Source organism: Thunnus albacares, chromosome 16 (genome assembly GCF_914725855.1).
Source record: "Thunnus albacares chromosome 16, fThuAlb1.1, whole genome shotgun sequence".
NCBI classification, from domain to species: Eukaryota; Metazoa; Chordata; class Actinopteri; order Scombriformes; family Scombridae; genus Thunnus; species Thunnus albacares.
In genome coordinates this window covers 13,277,576-13,294,574 of record NC_058121.1, presented here as the reverse complement: position 1 = coordinate 13,294,574, position 16,999 = coordinate 13,277,576, and the positions used below count along the sequence as shown (strand labels likewise).

Here is a 16,999-nt window from a genome sequence, read left to right as displayed (position 1 = left end):
TGTCCTCCTATATATTATTTTATTTCTACTGAATGTAAAGAGCTTCCTGCATTATCCTTTTACCAAATGTTTATTTATTTCATTATAATTTAATTTCCTGGCACTTTGTTTCCTCTTTTTGTTCACATATGTACATATTTATATGTTAATATACTTTGAATTTGATCGTTTCAATAGAGAAAGAAAAAAATAGCGTTGTGTATTTGAGTTTCTGTCACTGAGTAAAGGCGAACTGTATACCATGTGATCACAGGAACCAACCAGTGAAGAGATGAAAAAAAGACCTTTTACACAGGAGGACTAATTAAGAAAATACATACAGGAAAAACAAATGACTATGGGTTGGTGCGCATTTTATTACACTCCAGCTCACAAATATCATGACTCACAATTGAACAAGCTTCCATGTCTAGAGAAACACTCAGGTTTGGGTCAACCTTCAAAAGTCACACCATTATTTATGTCCCAGACAGTGAATCCTCTTAAACTTTTGCCTGCCTCTGATGTAGCCTCTTAATCATCATTACCTTGAAGGATCCATAGTCTGTTGTTGATCTTATAGCAAAGCTTAGACAATTTGAGAAATACTCTTGAGATCTGTAGTCCAGTTGCTCCACTGTGAGATGAGAGGCCAGCCTGGATTCTCATGGCAAGACTCACATGTTCCTGTCTTTGTCTTACAGCCTTGATTTACACGTCTTTTCACTTGCCTGTTAAGTCTTTCCTAACTGTAAATCCCTTTGAGAGGCATCTGCCCCTATTCACCTCATCTATAGCTATAGTTAATATTCCTGTCATGCCTGTCCTGCAGTAGGACCACATTCCCACATTCCTCTTCTGCACACATGCAAACACCGGCTTGATGCTTGATATAAAACATTTTCCAAGGCACATCATATTTTCAGTGTCAGTAGGGATTAATACATGGACGAGCAATATATAATTTAGGTTTAAAGAGCGCATTCATTGTTCTAGGCATAAAAAATAATTTTGTGATCCTCACACTGTACAATTTCTACAACATCGTTAGTGTCAAAATTTTAAAAAACGTTAGAATCAATAAGATCAACTATTTAAAAAAGACAAATGTTAGTTGCCTTCAACAATATGGATCAATTTTTGGTTACAAAGTCAAGTACAAAAACAATATAAACATGCTAAATAGCCTTTGGTCAGTGTCCATTGGTGCATGTGTCTCAGCTCAGGTCCTGTTTCTCCCTGGGTGGAAGTCAGGGACAAAGGTAGCTGCCACCGTGATCGGAGTAGAATAGCCGAGGGCAAAATTGTACAAACCGAGCATTAGACACTTCCAAGTGGAGCGCAGTGCCTTCCCAACATTCTGAAAGACAAACATACAACCATATATTAATCTATAATTCTGTTAATGTTGAAAAAAAATCACATTCTTAGTCATCTGTTGTGTTATTTAGATGAAAAGGGAAACGGACATGGATCAAGGTTGAACTACTGTGTTACGAAGTGTTCCCCTCGTTAAACCCACACTGAATCATTTCATTATAATAATTAGCGTTTCCCGGTTATACAGATAAAGTTTTTTTTCAGTGATTTTGACAGAATGAGGTCAAAAAATATGGGTTTAAGAATTGGGACAGGACATGAAATGAGGTAGATGCTTTTTAAAGAAAGCCCATGTGGTGTTTTAGAACAATAACACCGCAGGGGGAGAAGCAAAGTCTGTTTTTACTCCTGAAATGTAAATATGGAGTCCCATGAACACTATTGTCTCCTGTGTTCTGTGAAGAGGAAAGGGCTGACCAGCTGAAGCGGAGACAGGAAGTCAGATGTTTTTACACACAAAAAAAGAGAAAAAAAATCCAACTTCCTCAATTCAAAGTGTGAATACAACTCTACCAACTATTTGAACTAAATCTTATGCATCAATTTATGAGGAGTCAAATATTAAACTAATATAACATAAAGGATAATAGCAGCCTACCATTCATTTATGACTTGTTTACCTGGCCTTCTTTAGCATGCTTTGACAGATTTTATGTAGGCCACGATGAACAGATAAGAGTCTGTTACTGTTCAGTATAAACACACGTGCCTTGACACTTATCTTTTGCTAGTAATGTTGCTGAAGGCCTTTCCTTATCAATCACATGTGAGAATGGGTTATAAAGTCATTTGCTGAGTAAATATATCTCTGATGTTGAGGTCACAATAGCTTCTTTATGATAGAACAGCACTTCCTGACCTCTACACCTGATTTTACAATTCATTGTTAAAATGGGGATGATCATGCACTCACAACACACAACATACACTATCAAAAACATTTAACACGTGCAAATTATATAATTCATGATGATGTAAAGAGAATTACACTATTATTACTATTATTCTTGATGGTTTGGTCATTTTACCTGATCAATTTGGACCTTCAATCATTTTTAAAATGTACTCAGTAGATTTGTGTACATGCATTGGCCTACTTGTTTTTCAAATTTTCTATAATTACTATTAAGATCATTTGAATGAGGCTGATTGATTGATGCCAAATTGAAAAACAACTTTTAACTTACCCGAATTGAATCTACAAGAAGAGACAAAAAGTTTGATCTAAACAAGTATCTTCATTAGCTTACAAGACACACACTGCATTCGCAAGCTCATACTTATTGAACATTAAACATTTCAAGCAAAACCAGTAATTTTCAGTCAACAGTACTTGTACTTTTCAAAAACAGCATCCTACTTCCTCATTGCTTTGTATATATATTACCATACCCACTAGTGAACTGCTAATTATACCGCACATCCATGTAGATATGTATGTATGTATATTTATAAGCTTGGACATTGAGTCAAATACCCTACTATGATTATTATAATAATGTAATAATATAAAACAATATAAACAGTAAGCTGGCCACTCATTTATGATTTGTTTACCGGAAATTCTGTAGACATGAGCAACTGATAAGAGTCTCGTATTTGGGGTCACAATTCATAAGCAATTTCCTCATAAATCACTTGAATGTCGGTTATAAGGCAAGTCCAGTTAATTATTTACTGTAAATAGACTACTGATGTTGGCAAAGGGACTCACCTGATCATGAGAACTGTTACCCTACTGACTGTGCTGTGCTTAATCAACTGAAAACTTGACAGGGTAAAGCTGAATTACAACCAAACAAAGAACCAAAGAGTGAAGACAGACCAGCTTCTTTGAGGAAGTGAATTACACCTCTTAACTGCATGGTCTGACCTCTTCATTGTTTTTCAGTGCTCTCTTTGCACCAGACAGACAGAGACCAGAGTGGTGACACTTATGAAGCTTTAATGCTCTTTAGTGAGAATAATCTCTGGTTTTAGTCTGGCTGGGTCAATGTGAGCACAGAAGTTAGGCCAGCAATCCAAGATGAGCTTTTGCTGGTTGCCAAAGAGAATACAGCTGTGATATTTATCTGATCAGTTTCAAGCTTTTATCCTGAACAGAATAAAAGGTGATCAAGATTATCCAACTTTGGGATTTTGATGTTTCAGTGATCTGTGAACTCTGAACTCTAAAACTAAGTAATTCAGCTATAATGCATTTCTTAACTAGATATTTACCATAATAATCAAAATCAGGAGTCAATTCTATCACTGATGGGGAAAATGGGGATGACAGTAACAACACATTGCTTAATTATATGGTTCATGATTGAGAGTGAAGCTGATTACATTGCTGTGTGTGTGTGTGTGTGTTTTTTGTATCCGTTCATCTGGAATAAATAAACAATTTTTTGCATTTTTCCCCCCAATATTAAACTAGAATGATTTGAATAAGGCTGGTTAAAGCATTTCAACTTACCTACATTTAACCTACAAGACAGAAGTTTGGCCAACTCACGTTTCTTATTTAAAAGTATCTTAATTAGGAGAGTTCATATTAATTGAATATGACATGTATTTAGCAAAACAGTACAGAAGACCTACCTTCTTTACTTTTTTGTACTTTTCTTTCTTCCTTTTCTTCTTCTCTTCTTCTTCCTTAGCTTGTGCCTCTTCATCCACCAGTGGCTCATACCTCTCTGGCAGAAAGGCAAAGTGTATTTCTCTGTGGCCCTTCTCATTTTGTCTGCCATCTTCTGCCACTTGCTGGCCGTCAGTGTGATCCAGGCTCCCTGGATGGTCCACACAGTCCACATGTCGTTGATACTTTGCTGCTCGTATACTCAGCATCTCACCTGACACTCCTGCGTTTCTGTCAAACAACCTCGTTGAGAGAGATTTGGGCTTCATTGTTGTCTCCTTGTTGCAGCTCTCAGGGATGAAATTTTTAAGAAAGTACTGCTTTCCTTTGGAGGTCAGGTATGTTGTCAACAGACGTTATTGTGCATGAGTGGAATTGCATTCCATTGGACCGCCTTGTGTGGAGGATTTGGCACAGAGCCCTTAAAGGTGCAAATCCTCCTTCCTCGCAAGGCTGACCTTAATAGGTCTTAAGGTTTCAAGTTGAATGTTGTAATGCAGACCCAAATCAAAGTGACTTTTATCCAGGGAATAAGTAGAGCTGAGCAAAACATCATGATTATGTGTTTACCATGTCCTGTAGCATTGTGGTAAAGAAAAAAACCTAATTAAACTTCCAATTAATTATTAAAGAGATCAGACTGGTGATACTCTATATTTTTCTTATAGTCAGCAAATCCCATCACAACAGTTAGAATAAATGAAAAAATTTATCCACAACTGAAAAAAAGGCACTTTTAATACACAAATTTTGATGCTCCGAAACCCTGTATTTGTGACCAGTTTATTAAGATTTATTTTTTACTGTAAGTAGGACTAAGTGTGCTTGGGACTGAGAGCCTCAGACAGGTATTGACAAATGGACTTCTCCTTGAAACAACCACAAAGAAAGTATGAGTTTGTTCTGCCTTAAACATAAACTTCCATATTTGAGTTGGACCTACTTTAATTTATACTATGTTTTGATCAGCTGGACTTCTGGATTCTGAATTATTTTAGAAGACAGACAATACCTTTAAAAATAACACCCAAAACAGCATGTTTGTTAACTTGACTGGTTTAATGAACATCAGCCACTGCTTGCAATGACATCATCATTCAACGTGCCAGTTTTCAAGCCATTTAACAGGTATTTTTACAATATATAGAAAAACTGATGCTTAAACTCAGTATCATAGTACAAAACATTTATTACCTCCTAAACTGAACTTTGAACAATCATTCTTGGGTTGGAACTTAAAACAGCAGCTGAATTCGATGACTAGAGATCCATACGTGGCTGCACTTCTTCACCTAACTGTTTCCCTACAGATGGGAAACTCTGCTGGGAAGCTCTGTCTCGCCCCACTGTGGCCTGTCCTGCTGTCATGGAGTCTCAGCACCTGCTAGTGGTCTCGTAGCAAGTAATACTACTGATCCTCGTCTTGATTTCTTTGTGTTTTGTTGCCGCGGTCTGGATCGTTGAGACGGAGGATGTGGATTAATTGACTCACTGGAAGAGAACTGAAAAAAAAAAAGATGAAAATGTGTCTGTGCCTTTGATTCTTAATTAACTAGAGGCCGTTTCCAAGGAAATCAACCAGTGTACTGACACGATGAGGCGTTTGCTCTTGACATAGCTAATTTACTAAGTTAATATACAGTAACTAGATCAATAAATCACATCACGGTGGTCTAACTGCTTTGATACAGATGTTGTAGCAGTGGTTACCTCATGTTCTGTGGGGTGAGGAAAATGAACTGTCTGTGGCGCTGGCTGGCAGCCACCTTCAGCATCATGTCCATAGATATCCTCCTGTTCACCATGTCCTAATTGAAACAAAACACCCAAACATAATGCCATCTCTTTAAAAATAAGACTTTCTCACAACGTATTCCTCCCCCTCTAATACCTATTTGTTGCTGTGACTAGAAATGATCTGGGTTTACAATTTAGGCATTTAGCATGAGCTCATATCCAGACAAACATACAATGTCAATAAAAACGGACTCTTATTACCATGTAAACATCAAACTCGTCAAGGCAGCGGAAAGGCGTCTCTGTGATGGCCCAAAGAGAGAGAACAAAGCAAACAGTGGAGAAGGAGCGCTCGCCTCCTGACAAGGAGCGCATGTCACTCAAGTCAGCCTTGTTTCCTTGGCCTGGCTGCACCTACAGAGGAGAGAGTTACAGTCAGTGTATATGTATGTATGTATGTATTTTTTTTAAGAGAAATGACAATCAATAAAAACATTAACTGTGTAGTTCTCATGTAGATTTTCAGTCCACAGGTGTAGACTTCAATGTAGATTTTTAGAGGGAATATAAGGCAATGTTTTCTTCTTACTGAGACGGAGAGGGTTTCATTCTTGTGGTCAAAGGTCATACTTCCAGTGTATCCTCTCTGAGCCAGCATGCTATCAAAGTAGTATTTACAACGGGCTGAAAGGAACCTGAGACACCAAGATACAGAGAAAAAGGGTCAGATGGACGAAGATGGAAGGCATAAAGAATGATAACAAAACAGGGAACACAATTAACAGTTGTTTTTTCAATTTAGTTCATTTATTAGCTACTACAGAATAATATTTCATTCACTAGCATAGAGCAAACAATACAGCTGGTGGACAAAATGAAAAGAGCATCATGTCACATTAGCAGTTTAGAGGTAATTTTCCAAAACACATTTAATCAACTATTCACTTTATATCAATTTGTTGCACAGGTTGTATTATCACTGCTGAATGTCATTTCAAACTTGCCTCCTGAACTCAGAATAAACCTGGACTCTGTGGTTCATGACACTGTCCAGGCTTTTGATGAAGCTGTTGAGGTTCTTCATTTGCTGTGCCATGTTATTGTAGCTCTCCAGCGCCTCGCGGTACTGCCTAGACATGAGAAAGAAGTGTGAAAAAAAGTGATGTTAAAAAGGATGTTTTTTTGTGGTACTATAGTTTGCCAAGTTTAATAGTTTAATGAAAGTAACCCATGTAGTGACATTTCATAGAAGGGTCAGTGGAAATGTTATCTACAAAGCCATTATGTTACTAGGATGTGACAGAAGGGTCAAAGTAACTTACCTCACAACCTCCTCGCGGTCACCTTGTTGTTCCTGCTGGGTTGTGATCTTAACTTTGAGACGGCTGATCTCACTGTCCAGGCTCCTGGCTGTCCGACGTATTTCCAGGCGCTCTGGGGAGATCTCTTTGGCCTTGGACACAGATGTCTGAACCGTAGATAGAAACAAATAATCAATTTATAAGATACAAAGCAGGTGAATAACACAATGGTACCTTCACTGAAACAGATCCCACTCTGGTTAAAAAAAAAAAAAAAAGCTACAAAAAATTAACTTGTGATTTCAATATTTTAAACCAGCTGTGATGAATACTAATGTGTGACATACCTGAAGGTCCTGCTCCTTGCTTTCTAGGGTGCCTTCCAGGACCTGGATGTTTCGGAGATGGGTGCTGCGTTTCTCATCGTAGTGTTTCTTGTGATGCTTGCACTTCATCACCTCCTGGTCAGTCTTACTCAGATCGTCCTTTAGCAGACCAGAGGAAACAGGCACACAATGTTTATTGCACTCATTAGTCAGGGGATGTTGGCTGCTTTGAGCGACTGAGACTGTACTGACATAACCAAATAACAGGGATACAGACACCTTTAGGTATAATTAATAACTTCTTCAGTTTTACCTCTGGACCAAGATCTTTAAAAAGCAATGCAATGTTGATCTTGTGTTAATGCAAACTTGGAGAAAGCTTCTTGTAGCTGCTTTACAGGAGCTTCAGCAATTTTGTCTGTCTCATCAAGTTTTTTCTCTTTCATTTCTGGAAGGCAGAAAAGCTGTTTCTTAAGTTTGGGATGTTGTGATTTGAGAATTCCACACATAGACCAACATGGTTTACATACTGTGAAAGCAAAGGGTGCTAATCAAATTTTTTTCTTTTATCCTAACGACTTAAAAATCTCGAGTCTGTCTGTTTTTACCTTGATTGAGTCGGCCTCTTCAGCGATGGTGTTAATCCGCTCTTTGTGCTGATTGTACTCCTGCTCTGCCTTCTCATAGGAGCCCTTGAGCTTGGCCATCTGAGCTTGTGCCTCCTCGTACTCAGCACGCTTCGAAGAGATCTTACTCACAATCTCCTGAAGATCCTCCTCCTGTGGTAGAGCAGTGACAGCAGCATATCACAAAGAACATCTGTTAGTAAGTGGAATGTGAATTCCCTGGAGATCCTACATTTATTCTAAGTGGAATAATGTGTTCAGGTAATATGTTTATCTACTGAGCTGAGTTCAGGTTTACAGCATTTCACCATAATGTGGGGATTCTGCACTAACCAGGGGCTTGAGGTCCTCTGACTGAGGCTCTTCCACGTTCTCCAGGTCTCTCAGCTCCAGCTTTTGCTTTGTGACTTTATCCTGGAAGATAAACACAAACTTCATGAGCTGATTCATAGTCATATTAGAGCAGAAATAATTATTTTCATTACTGATAAATGTAACAACTATTTTCTCCATTAATCGTGCTGTAAAATGTAAACACGTTGTGAAACTGCCTATTACGATTTCCCAGAGCTGATAATTTATTTTTACTGTCATAGGAGAGCAAGAAAAACAGAAAATGTTTACATTTAAGAAGCTGGAATCAGGGACTGTTTTGTAATTTGTGCCTAAAAAAACTGCTCAAACAATTATCAAAATCATTGAAAATTGATTTTCTGTCAGTTGACTTACTGATTGCTCAACTAATCCTTGCAGCTCCATTTCCATTCCATTTTTGATTAAACAGTATTTTCTATTGTTATTCATGCTTAAATTTATCTTAAGGTTTCCAGTTTTTATTAAATGAATGTATTCAACTGTTAGGACAAGATCTGGCATAATACTGATGGCCAATAAAAATATGAAATTGTATTAAACTAAAATCCAGAATAAACTATTAAAAAGGTATTGAGTATGTGTCATTTTCAATTCGGAATGCATGCATTATAATAATTTTAAAAACTGTTAAGAAAATATAAATTTTATTTTCAAATATTAATGAAAACCTGCCCAGTGAAGCTGTGAGTTTCGATGTCTGATATTCAGAGAGGGTAAGCATTTAGACATGATCTTCATCATTTCATAATAACCTGAGAATTACATGACAATATATATAAGAGGTAAAAACATTACTTTGGTGGTCTTCTGCTCTATGTGGGCTCTTCTCTGCAGCCCTTGGTTCTGTTTGATGTCGTCATCCAACTTCCTCATTTGTTGCTGGAAGCGATTTGCCTGAGCTTTCTGGTTCTCTATCTCTCTCTGCAAGTGCCTGAAAATAGAAGAACCAAGAGGTGGAGGAAAAAGACAATGACAGAGACAGACGGTAAAAAAAAACTAGAGCACAGCTTTATTCAGCAATTCCCTGTTGTGATATATACAGTATATTCTAATAATTGTAGCTGACCAAATGTCTCCAGGAGTGAAGTTCTCACACACACACACCTGATCTCCTCCTCAATGTCTCCCGAGAGGTAGTTAGCTCTGGTCTGCTCAGCGGTGTAACTGCGGTTATTAAAGATCTGATCTCCCTCCTTGGAGAAAGCCTGGTTACAGTTCTGAGGAGGGTTTCTGCCCTGCATCACTCTCCGAGCCTCTGTGCGATTCTATATACAAAACACATGCAAAACAACAAAACTTATGTCAATGCAGCGTGAAATATCTACACACACCACATCATTTGTATGTCATCATATGCCACTGTATGCCAAGTATGCAAAATGAATTTCAGCATCAACCGACAACAAAAGTTTTATTACATCATGCACGAAAGACACGTCTAACCAGTCTTTGCAGATAGTCCCCATCAGCTTTTATTACAATACTGAAACTTGTGTTAAAGGGGCTTTTCTTGTGAATATATCACTTGTTACCTTTATAAGTAGAATGCTCTCAATCCCCCTTTGATCAATCAGGCAGTTGGCCACAACTGGGTCCTCAATTTCTAGAGCTTGAAGCACGGAGGGGTAATCAGGATGATTCACAGCCCTGACAGAGATAAAACAAAGGAAGACCTCTTTTAATTAACAGTGTTTTTGGATATATTTTTGCATTGCTTAAGTGAAAATCCACACAAAAGGTATGCTTAAGTGTCATAGACTCACTACCACCTGCTGTCAGTTTAAATTCAGTAAGTTAATGTACTCCAATAGTAAGACGTTTTCACAGCAGAATAAACACATGAAAAACCTTCACATTTCCAAAACATTCACATTTTTCAAACCACTCCTGCAGCTTAATCCTTAAACTTTCTGTCTGTGTGCTAATGTGCGTTCCAAAGTGTCTAAGTATTTTCCCAAGCATGCTTTTCTTTTTGATGCTTGTGAAGAAGCCGTGTAAATTTGAAAATGGTGAAAAGATGTTATCACTGCAGTACATTATAACTAAACATTAATCCAAGTAGAACAAAGCCACTGTTCTCTTCAAGCTGAATGCTTTTTTTCCAGGCAATATGCCATAAAATCTGAGACTAGCGTTTAATAAAAATGATTCTGTAAATATTGTGCTGCCCTCACCTCTTTGTTGTGTCATGGACGTGAGGGAGAAAATGGCTGGTAATGATCACAGGTCTGCGGCCTGTGGGGAACACTTTGGTCATGAGCCCCAACAGCACTTTCTCGTCCTCATGGTTGTCACAAGTGAAGGCATGCAGCTGGCCTTTAAGACATACTTCTATAGCCAGAGCATGCTCTGGGTCCTTCAGGCTAATAAGATAACCTGTAGAAGAGAAAAAAATAACTAAAGGATTACAACATAGACAATATAGAATTCTTATAAGATTCCTATAACTTTATAGTAGACACTGTTGTTTAATGTTTTTACCGAGATACATGAAATAGTTAACAGGGAAATACGCACTGTCAGAGCAAGAAATTCTGCTCCTCATTGTCTTAAAGATACTTGAACACAATTGTATAACACTGAGTCTTACCCAGTGGTCCTCGGGGTCTGTGCTTGAACTGGCCCCTTCTGTGAGCGTCCTGGATGGCACTGAGGAGTGGGGGCATGTGCTCTCCGAAGCGCCGCAGCCGATTGGATCGACTGCTTTCCATTGTCTGCAGGTTCCTACTGTTAGCTTCAATGGACTTCTGGAGTACTTCTTGCTCCCTCCTGAAGTCAGAAGAAGGTGAGTTTTTCATCATGTTAGAGGCTATACCTATTTCAGTGATTCCACTACAGTGTGAATCCTACAGACCTACAGGTCTCCTTGTGGTTTATTTCAGGGGTGACAGGGAGACAATTATCTATAATGGGCCTTTATTTCCATTTTGAATTTGTGTTGGTCCACACATCAATGTTTCTGAGCCTAACTGCTGGGAAGTCTTTCACAGGGGATTAAGCCTATCTGGACTAAAAAACAAGAAAATCACCCGTATTTACATATTGAATCACTGGCAGAATTATTTAGAAGCACTGACAAAACAGAAGGACAAAGAGTTGGCTTCACATAATAGTATGATTAGTTAATGATATTCTTTTTGTCTAAATACCCAGATCATTTACTTCAGTGCAATTAAAATCTTTGATGGTAATGATGATAATTACGTTATCAGCTAATCGTACGATATATGGACATGAATTTGATACATTTTTGCTGACCTCAATATTTCCCCATTGTGTTTACATGCGTGTTTGTTTACATAGGAGATAGATAGATAGATAGATAGATAGATAGATAGATAGATAGATTTTTGGGACAATAAATTGTCCAACAAAAGTAGTTATCGTGACAGGCCTAACCATACTCAGGTCAGGCACGGCATACAGGTTTCTTCAAGCTACCCCAGTTTCTAATACCTTACCTCATCTTTCCTTGTTCTTCTTTGGCACGATTGCAGGCATGCTCGTACTGGTCAATCTGTTGACCCAGAGTGGAGATCTGGTGTGTCAGTTTTTCCAGCTCAGTCTGGATCTGTTGCATGTTCTCTTTCCTGGCCTGGCTCTCCGATCCTGATGTCTGACTGATGCTAGAGGGATCAAAAAGGTGATGACAAAAGTTGGAAGGAGGACAAAAAGCACGGGGTGGTCATCACAGATCACTGCTCATTGTTTCAGTTGACAAAATGACCTGCGTACCTCTGAATGAGATCATTTATTCTTCGGGACAGTTGAACTTTGTCCTTTTCCAGGTCCCTTAGGTTAGCCTTACATCTGTGGACTGTGACCTAGAGTGCCCACGTAATTGAAGAAAAGAAACACTGGCCATTTACAAACTTACACAACACACACTGCAAGGATAACAGTAAATTTAAAAAGCTCTGCACAAGATTAAATCTGACAAACTGACGAAGCAGGAACTCTTTTCTGCCACTATACACTTCACATTTATTACTCTACTGTTTTAATTATTTTACCTCATAGCACTTGTTCAGCACTGTGAATAAAGCTTTGTTTGCCAGTTAGCAACGTACTCAAGTTACTTTGACTTAGAGCAGGCCAACAGTTATTACCTAAAAGAACTTACACCTCTTATACAAAACTCAGAACTCTGACCTCGCTGGACTTGAGAATAGTATTACGTCTCTGGGCCTCTGCCTTCAGCTCAGCACATTTGGGCTGGAGCTCCTGGACCTGCTGGGTGATCCCCTCCAACTGTTCCTGGATCTGCTTGTACTTCTTCTCGGCCCCCTCGACCTTATTCTGCAGGATTACATGAAAATAGATCAGAGAAGTATTTGGGGACAGAGGATAGAAGAGGAGTAATACTAAAACACACACACACACACACACACACACACACTTAAAGACAGTGGTGTTATCCCTAAAACCACAACAACAACCAAAATGACTTTACTCAACAGTAATTATATGAACCAAATAGTCATATTTATACCTTCCACTCTTCCACTTTTTCATCATATTTCTCTGTGGAACGTCTGTCTGACCGCAGCTTCTCTCTCATCGGCTCCAACTCCTTCTCCATCTCAGTCACCTGCACATTTAAGTCAAAGTCAGTAACCATTAGATTAATGTTCTTTTCAGTAATTACTGCACTGACTGAGTTGCATAAAGGCACAGGGGGGTGGGTAAAGGGGGTGGGAATTCAAACCAGTGAGAAAAGGATCTTACTAAAGCCCAAGCCATCTGCTTCTGTAACTCCTCCAGCTTGGTGCGCATTTCGTCAAGCGATGCCAGGTTCTTGTAACGGTCCTCTTTCTCCAGGTACTTCCGCTTTTTCTCTTTCAACTCCTGTAACAGCCATAGAAACATACATGATCATAAATGAAGAGGAGTAGCTATGCTGTCTAGCTTTGTTACTGAACTCCTAGTTGAAGGTTTAAAAATTCTATCCACAATGAAGCCTGAAAATTGATTAACAGTATTTTATAGTCTCATGTAGTTAAATATGAAAATGTCACGTAGACTGATTCTTACTTCACTGTGTTGACATGCTTTATCTTCTGTGACGTGCTTGGTGGTTTTGATGTAGACAAAGTCCTCTCTCATCTGCTCCAGCTGGGTAGCTTTCATGAAAAACTGAGCAAGAGGAACAGAAAAAAATTGCAGTGCTTGAGCAACAAATCTGCACTGTGCTTACAAAGCAAAGACAAAAGCTGTCATCATATGTAATCACTTTAAACAAACCTTGTACTTGTCCCCCTCTCCTTTAGAGTGTAGGAAGTATTTGCTCATCTCTTGAGTGAGAACTGAAACAGGATTGTTGACCTTCAGAAGAAAGAATGTTGTTATACACCCTCCAACCAACATTGTAAGACACATATTTTTCCCACATTAGCGCTCTATCTGAATGGGTTCAGTGCATGCAATCTGACTTTGCTTCATGCCTCCAGGGAAGGAGGAAGGAGCAGGTTCAACAGTACTCTCATTCTGAAGAAGCGTGATATAAGTTTGCCATAATGAAGTTTGAACAACACTGTACATCTATAAGACTTTCATAGTTCATACCTGGATATTAAAATTGTCCAGGATGGACAGGAGCTCTTCCTTTTTGGTTGAGACAAGTAGACCTATAAGAGGAAAAAAAATATGTTGGTGAATACTTAAAGCTCAGAGAAATATTTAAGCAGCTACAGGAAGTGGTACTAATATTGCAAAACTCTTTTTGCTTTCACCCTTGCTCTTTAGCAGTGTTTAGTAATTGTCAAATAAATCAAATAAATGAAAGAAATAAAAAATAAAATGAATTGAGTTTTGACTTTTTAAAGCAGTCAACCTTAAATTTACTTGGAGAAATAGGATACTGTACATTATTGTACCAAATTGTAGCAGTGGTCTCTTCACACAATACTGAAAATGAGTTCATTGTTTTTACCAGATTTGCTCCTGAGTTTGTAGGTTCTTAACCCCTCACGTGTTATTCTCAGGTCTACAATGATAGCTGGACCATACACCTCAGGTTTGTAAGCATCCTTTCCTTTGTTACGCAGTGTGATTGATACATCAGCTGAGCTGTGAAAACAGAGAAACACAAATTGAATCTATTCAGATTGAAGACATGCAACTTTTAAAAAATACATTTCTTTTAATCATCAGAGTGCAAGGCCTGACATATGAGACATATGAAACATTTGTTTCCACTAAAAAAAATTTACAGTGCAAACTGGGGGTTGGAGGAGCCACCAGGTCATATTATAAAGACAACAACATGACCTGATTCAAATCAACTTGACAAGAAAGAATGTACATCACATGATGCATCGATATGTTTACCTTTCTCCTTCCTTCACAAAACCCTTGAGTGATAATCCTCTGTTTGTGGCCTGTGCATTCCCGCCTAAGGAAACTATGAGCGCTGTCAGAACAGCACTCTTTCCACCTGTAACACAAGAAGTTTGCACAATTTTTTATTTTATTTTTTTTTTATATTTTAGACATTGTAATAAGATGCATGGAAGACAATACAGACACAAAATAACAGAGGGTATTCCAGAAAGAAGGTTAACCTATCATAAAAAGACACCTGCAATGCACAAAATTATTTGTGTGGAAAGATAATTTGCACTTTCTGGTTACAAGAAAAACACGTTATACAAGCACTTCAATCAGTTTGATCATGCCACTTAGTAGGTTAGTAGTAAAATGTTAAATTTGGTAACCTCTTATATATTTTATTTAGCCTGTATGGTTTCTAAGATATTAATCAAATGTGTGAGGCTAAACTTTGATATGAGCCTGTCCTTTATGTTTAAATAGGCATTTCACTCTGGTTAAAAGATCCTAACAGTGGTTGAGCCCCATGCTGGAAGCCTGAAAACTGCCATATAGCAGGTTAACACGATCAAGCTTAGGACATTATAATAAAAGGCACAGACATTCAGAAAACCTGGTTTCTGAAATAGGAAACAAGGATTTCTATTCATTTCAGTTCAAAAGATCTAGATATTTTCTTTATCCTTTTTTCCTGAAATACCACACTGGTTAACGAGTTTCACTCACTTCCATTGTTGCCGACAATAAAATTGACATTGGAACCAAAAGTGAATGGGCCAAGGAGAGAGTGGCACATGAAGTTCTTCAATGTGATGCTCTCCACAATCCCTGCATCACTCACCACCTCGCCGCCAGATTGCATCTAAACACAAGTTAGTTACGTTATGTCACTCCACTTGAATACAAGCTATATACAGTATATTAACATTATCAGAGAATCAGCTCAACAAAATAAAGAGAATACAATCATATAATTTTCTGTAGGTACAAAGTCTTTAGGATAACATGTTTCACAGCATGACAGTGACATTAAATACCTGATTACTCAGTAGAGGATCTTCCTGCTCCATATTAACATTTTCATCTTCCTCCTCCTCCACGGGTTTGACCCGTTTATGGGGATTATCACTGGCAGAGCTGCTTTTTCTTTTAGACATCTTGAGAGCCTGTACCACCGTGCTGTGTGGGTAAACGGAAAGTGAAACTTAACAAAGATGCTAGCTTTAACTTACAGCCAGGCTGTTGGTTGACCTTAAGTCTGACAGCGACTTTTGTTATACAGCTAAAACACTGTGGTCACTTTTGCTGACCTTGATAGTTCGTTAGATTTGTTTCGCCAACCTTTATGTGATAAAAAAAACACTCTGCGAGTGGTGAACATATAGTTAGGTAACTTTGAACGAAAACAGTGACAACAGTTGCAACTTAGCTCTTTACCTACATCTGTTAGCCACGTTATCAAACTAGCTAACTAGCACCGTATGCTAAACAAAACAAGGGTTGACACCAACAGCAGTTGACTATTTTGTAGTTGGTTGTAAATCGCTATAAGAAATCGCAAGAACTGGTAACTTATGGAAAAGCACTTCACCTAACTTACCTCTCGGCAGCCGCTTCTGCACAACACAGCTGATGGGGGGAGCACCGGACCACTGGTTATCGAATTCGCGCCCACGTCCCAGTGAAATATCGCGTGAATATACGAGATCGAAACCTGATCGAAACATAAACACTTGTTTGTTGAATGTATGAGGATTAATCGCAATAAAAACACAAACCTCAATGCTATTACCGTTAAATTCAGAATACTGGCGGGCTGTGAATTATACAAATTATATAAAAATTTGCCAATAACGACCGCTGTATTAGCTATAAATGATGATAAATCATGAATGATAATCCCAGTTACACTACAGAATAATTAAAATGTGCCAATTACCAATCCCATTGTCAATTATCGCTAACTGGCATACACACACCACAAACTGCTACTCTTTGCCCTGCATGACACTTGTAATTGCATTTATCTGTTACTGTGTTGGGCCTATTTTTAATAGGAGTTTCTAGCTGATTTTTAATTAAATATAAATAAAAAATAATTAATTCTGGAAAAGAGCCATAAAGGCTGATTTTGCCTTTGATAGTTGCTTATTTTTAAACAGATTGTTGATGATGAAGTGTTATGGATATGAATCCCCTTAACTCACTAGAACCACAGGACAGAAACAATTGAACTACTGAAGACTGAAAAGTGACAAAGGACCCTCTAAAGGACAGGGCATCACAACTAGATAATATTGCTACGGTTTTGTTTTTTTTGTT

General features: G+C 38.2%; 2 protein-coding genes across 5 annotated transcripts; both read right to left on the bottom strand.

Moving 5' to 3' along the window:
- Positions 1-336: 336 nt before the first annotated feature.
- si:dkey-126g1.9 (uncharacterized protein C1orf115) lies at positions 337-4,354 on the bottom strand. Of its 2 annotated transcripts, XM_044377371.1 has the most exons (3): positions 3,946-4,354; positions 2,547-2,557; positions 1,255-1,339 (listed from the first exon to the last, which is right to left on the bottom strand). In XM_044377371.1, exons 1-3 carry the CDS (start codon positions 4,249-4,251, stop codon positions 1,300-1,302), a joined length of 357 nt encoding a protein of 118 aa, XP_044233306.1. In that variant the 5' UTR covers positions 4,252-4,354; the 3' UTR covers positions 1,255-1,299. The 2 variants fall into 2 exon arrangements, with proteins under 2 accessions (XP_044233305.1, XP_044233306.1); XM_044377370.1 differs by lacking the exon at positions 2,547-2,557 and having other exon boundaries at positions 337-1,339.
- A 670-nt stretch (positions 4,355-5,024) lies between these two features.
- si:dkey-119f1.1 (Structural maintenance of chromosomes protein 6-like) lies at positions 5,025-16,383 on the bottom strand. 3 transcript variants are annotated; one of them, XM_044376264.1, is made up of 27 exons: positions 16,278-16,383; positions 15,715-15,856; positions 15,404-15,539; positions 14,678-14,783; positions 14,280-14,416; positions 13,913-13,974; positions 13,592-13,672; positions 13,382-13,483; positions 13,076-13,195; positions 12,840-12,938; positions 12,500-12,646; positions 12,083-12,171; positions 11,809-11,973; positions 10,938-11,116; positions 10,522-10,723; positions 9,880-9,994; positions 9,452-9,612; positions 9,143-9,278; positions 8,306-8,386; positions 7,955-8,125; positions 7,368-7,505; positions 7,042-7,187; positions 6,724-6,849; positions 6,309-6,414; positions 5,981-6,133; positions 5,693-5,790; positions 5,025-5,484 (listed from the first exon to the last, which is right to left on the bottom strand). In XM_044376264.1, the coding sequence occupies exons 2-27, from the start codon at positions 15,832-15,834 to the stop codon at positions 5,391-5,393; spliced, it is 3,270 nt and encodes a 1,089-aa protein (XP_044232199.1). In that variant the 5' UTR covers positions 15,835-15,856; positions 16,278-16,383; the 3' UTR covers positions 5,025-5,390. The 3 variants fall into 3 exon arrangements, with proteins under 3 accessions (XP_044232199.1, XP_044232200.1, XP_044232198.1); XM_044376265.1 differs by having other exon boundaries at positions 16,269-16,291; XM_044376263.1 differs by lacking the exon at positions 16,278-16,383 and adding an exon at positions 15,988-16,073.
- Between the last annotated feature and the right edge of the window lie 616 nt (positions 16,384-16,999).

Bases quoted from the DNA above. Each gene is read 5' to 3' on its own strand.
- si:dkey-119f1.1 (XM_044376263.1), bottom strand. From the start codon at position 16,058: ATGTTCACCACTCGCAGAGTGTTTTTTTTATCACATAAAGGTTGGCGA. The intron at 12,939-13,075 runs GTAAGATCCTTT...TTAAATGTGCAG, and splicing joins AGCAGATGGCTTGGGCTTTA to GTGACTGAGATGGAGAAGGA. The intron at 11,117-11,808 runs GTAAGGTATTAG...TTCTGACTTCAG, and splicing joins GAAGAACAAGGAAAGATGAG to GAGGGAGCAAGAAGTACTCC.
- si:dkey-126g1.9 (XM_044377370.1), bottom strand. From the start codon at position 4,251: ATGAAGCCCAAATCTCTCTCAACGAGGTTGTTTGACAGAAACGCAGGA. The intron at 1,340-3,945 runs GTAGGTCTTCTG...TTTGTCTTTCAG, and splicing joins AGTACAAAAAAGTAAAGAAG to AATGTTGGGAAGGCACTGCG.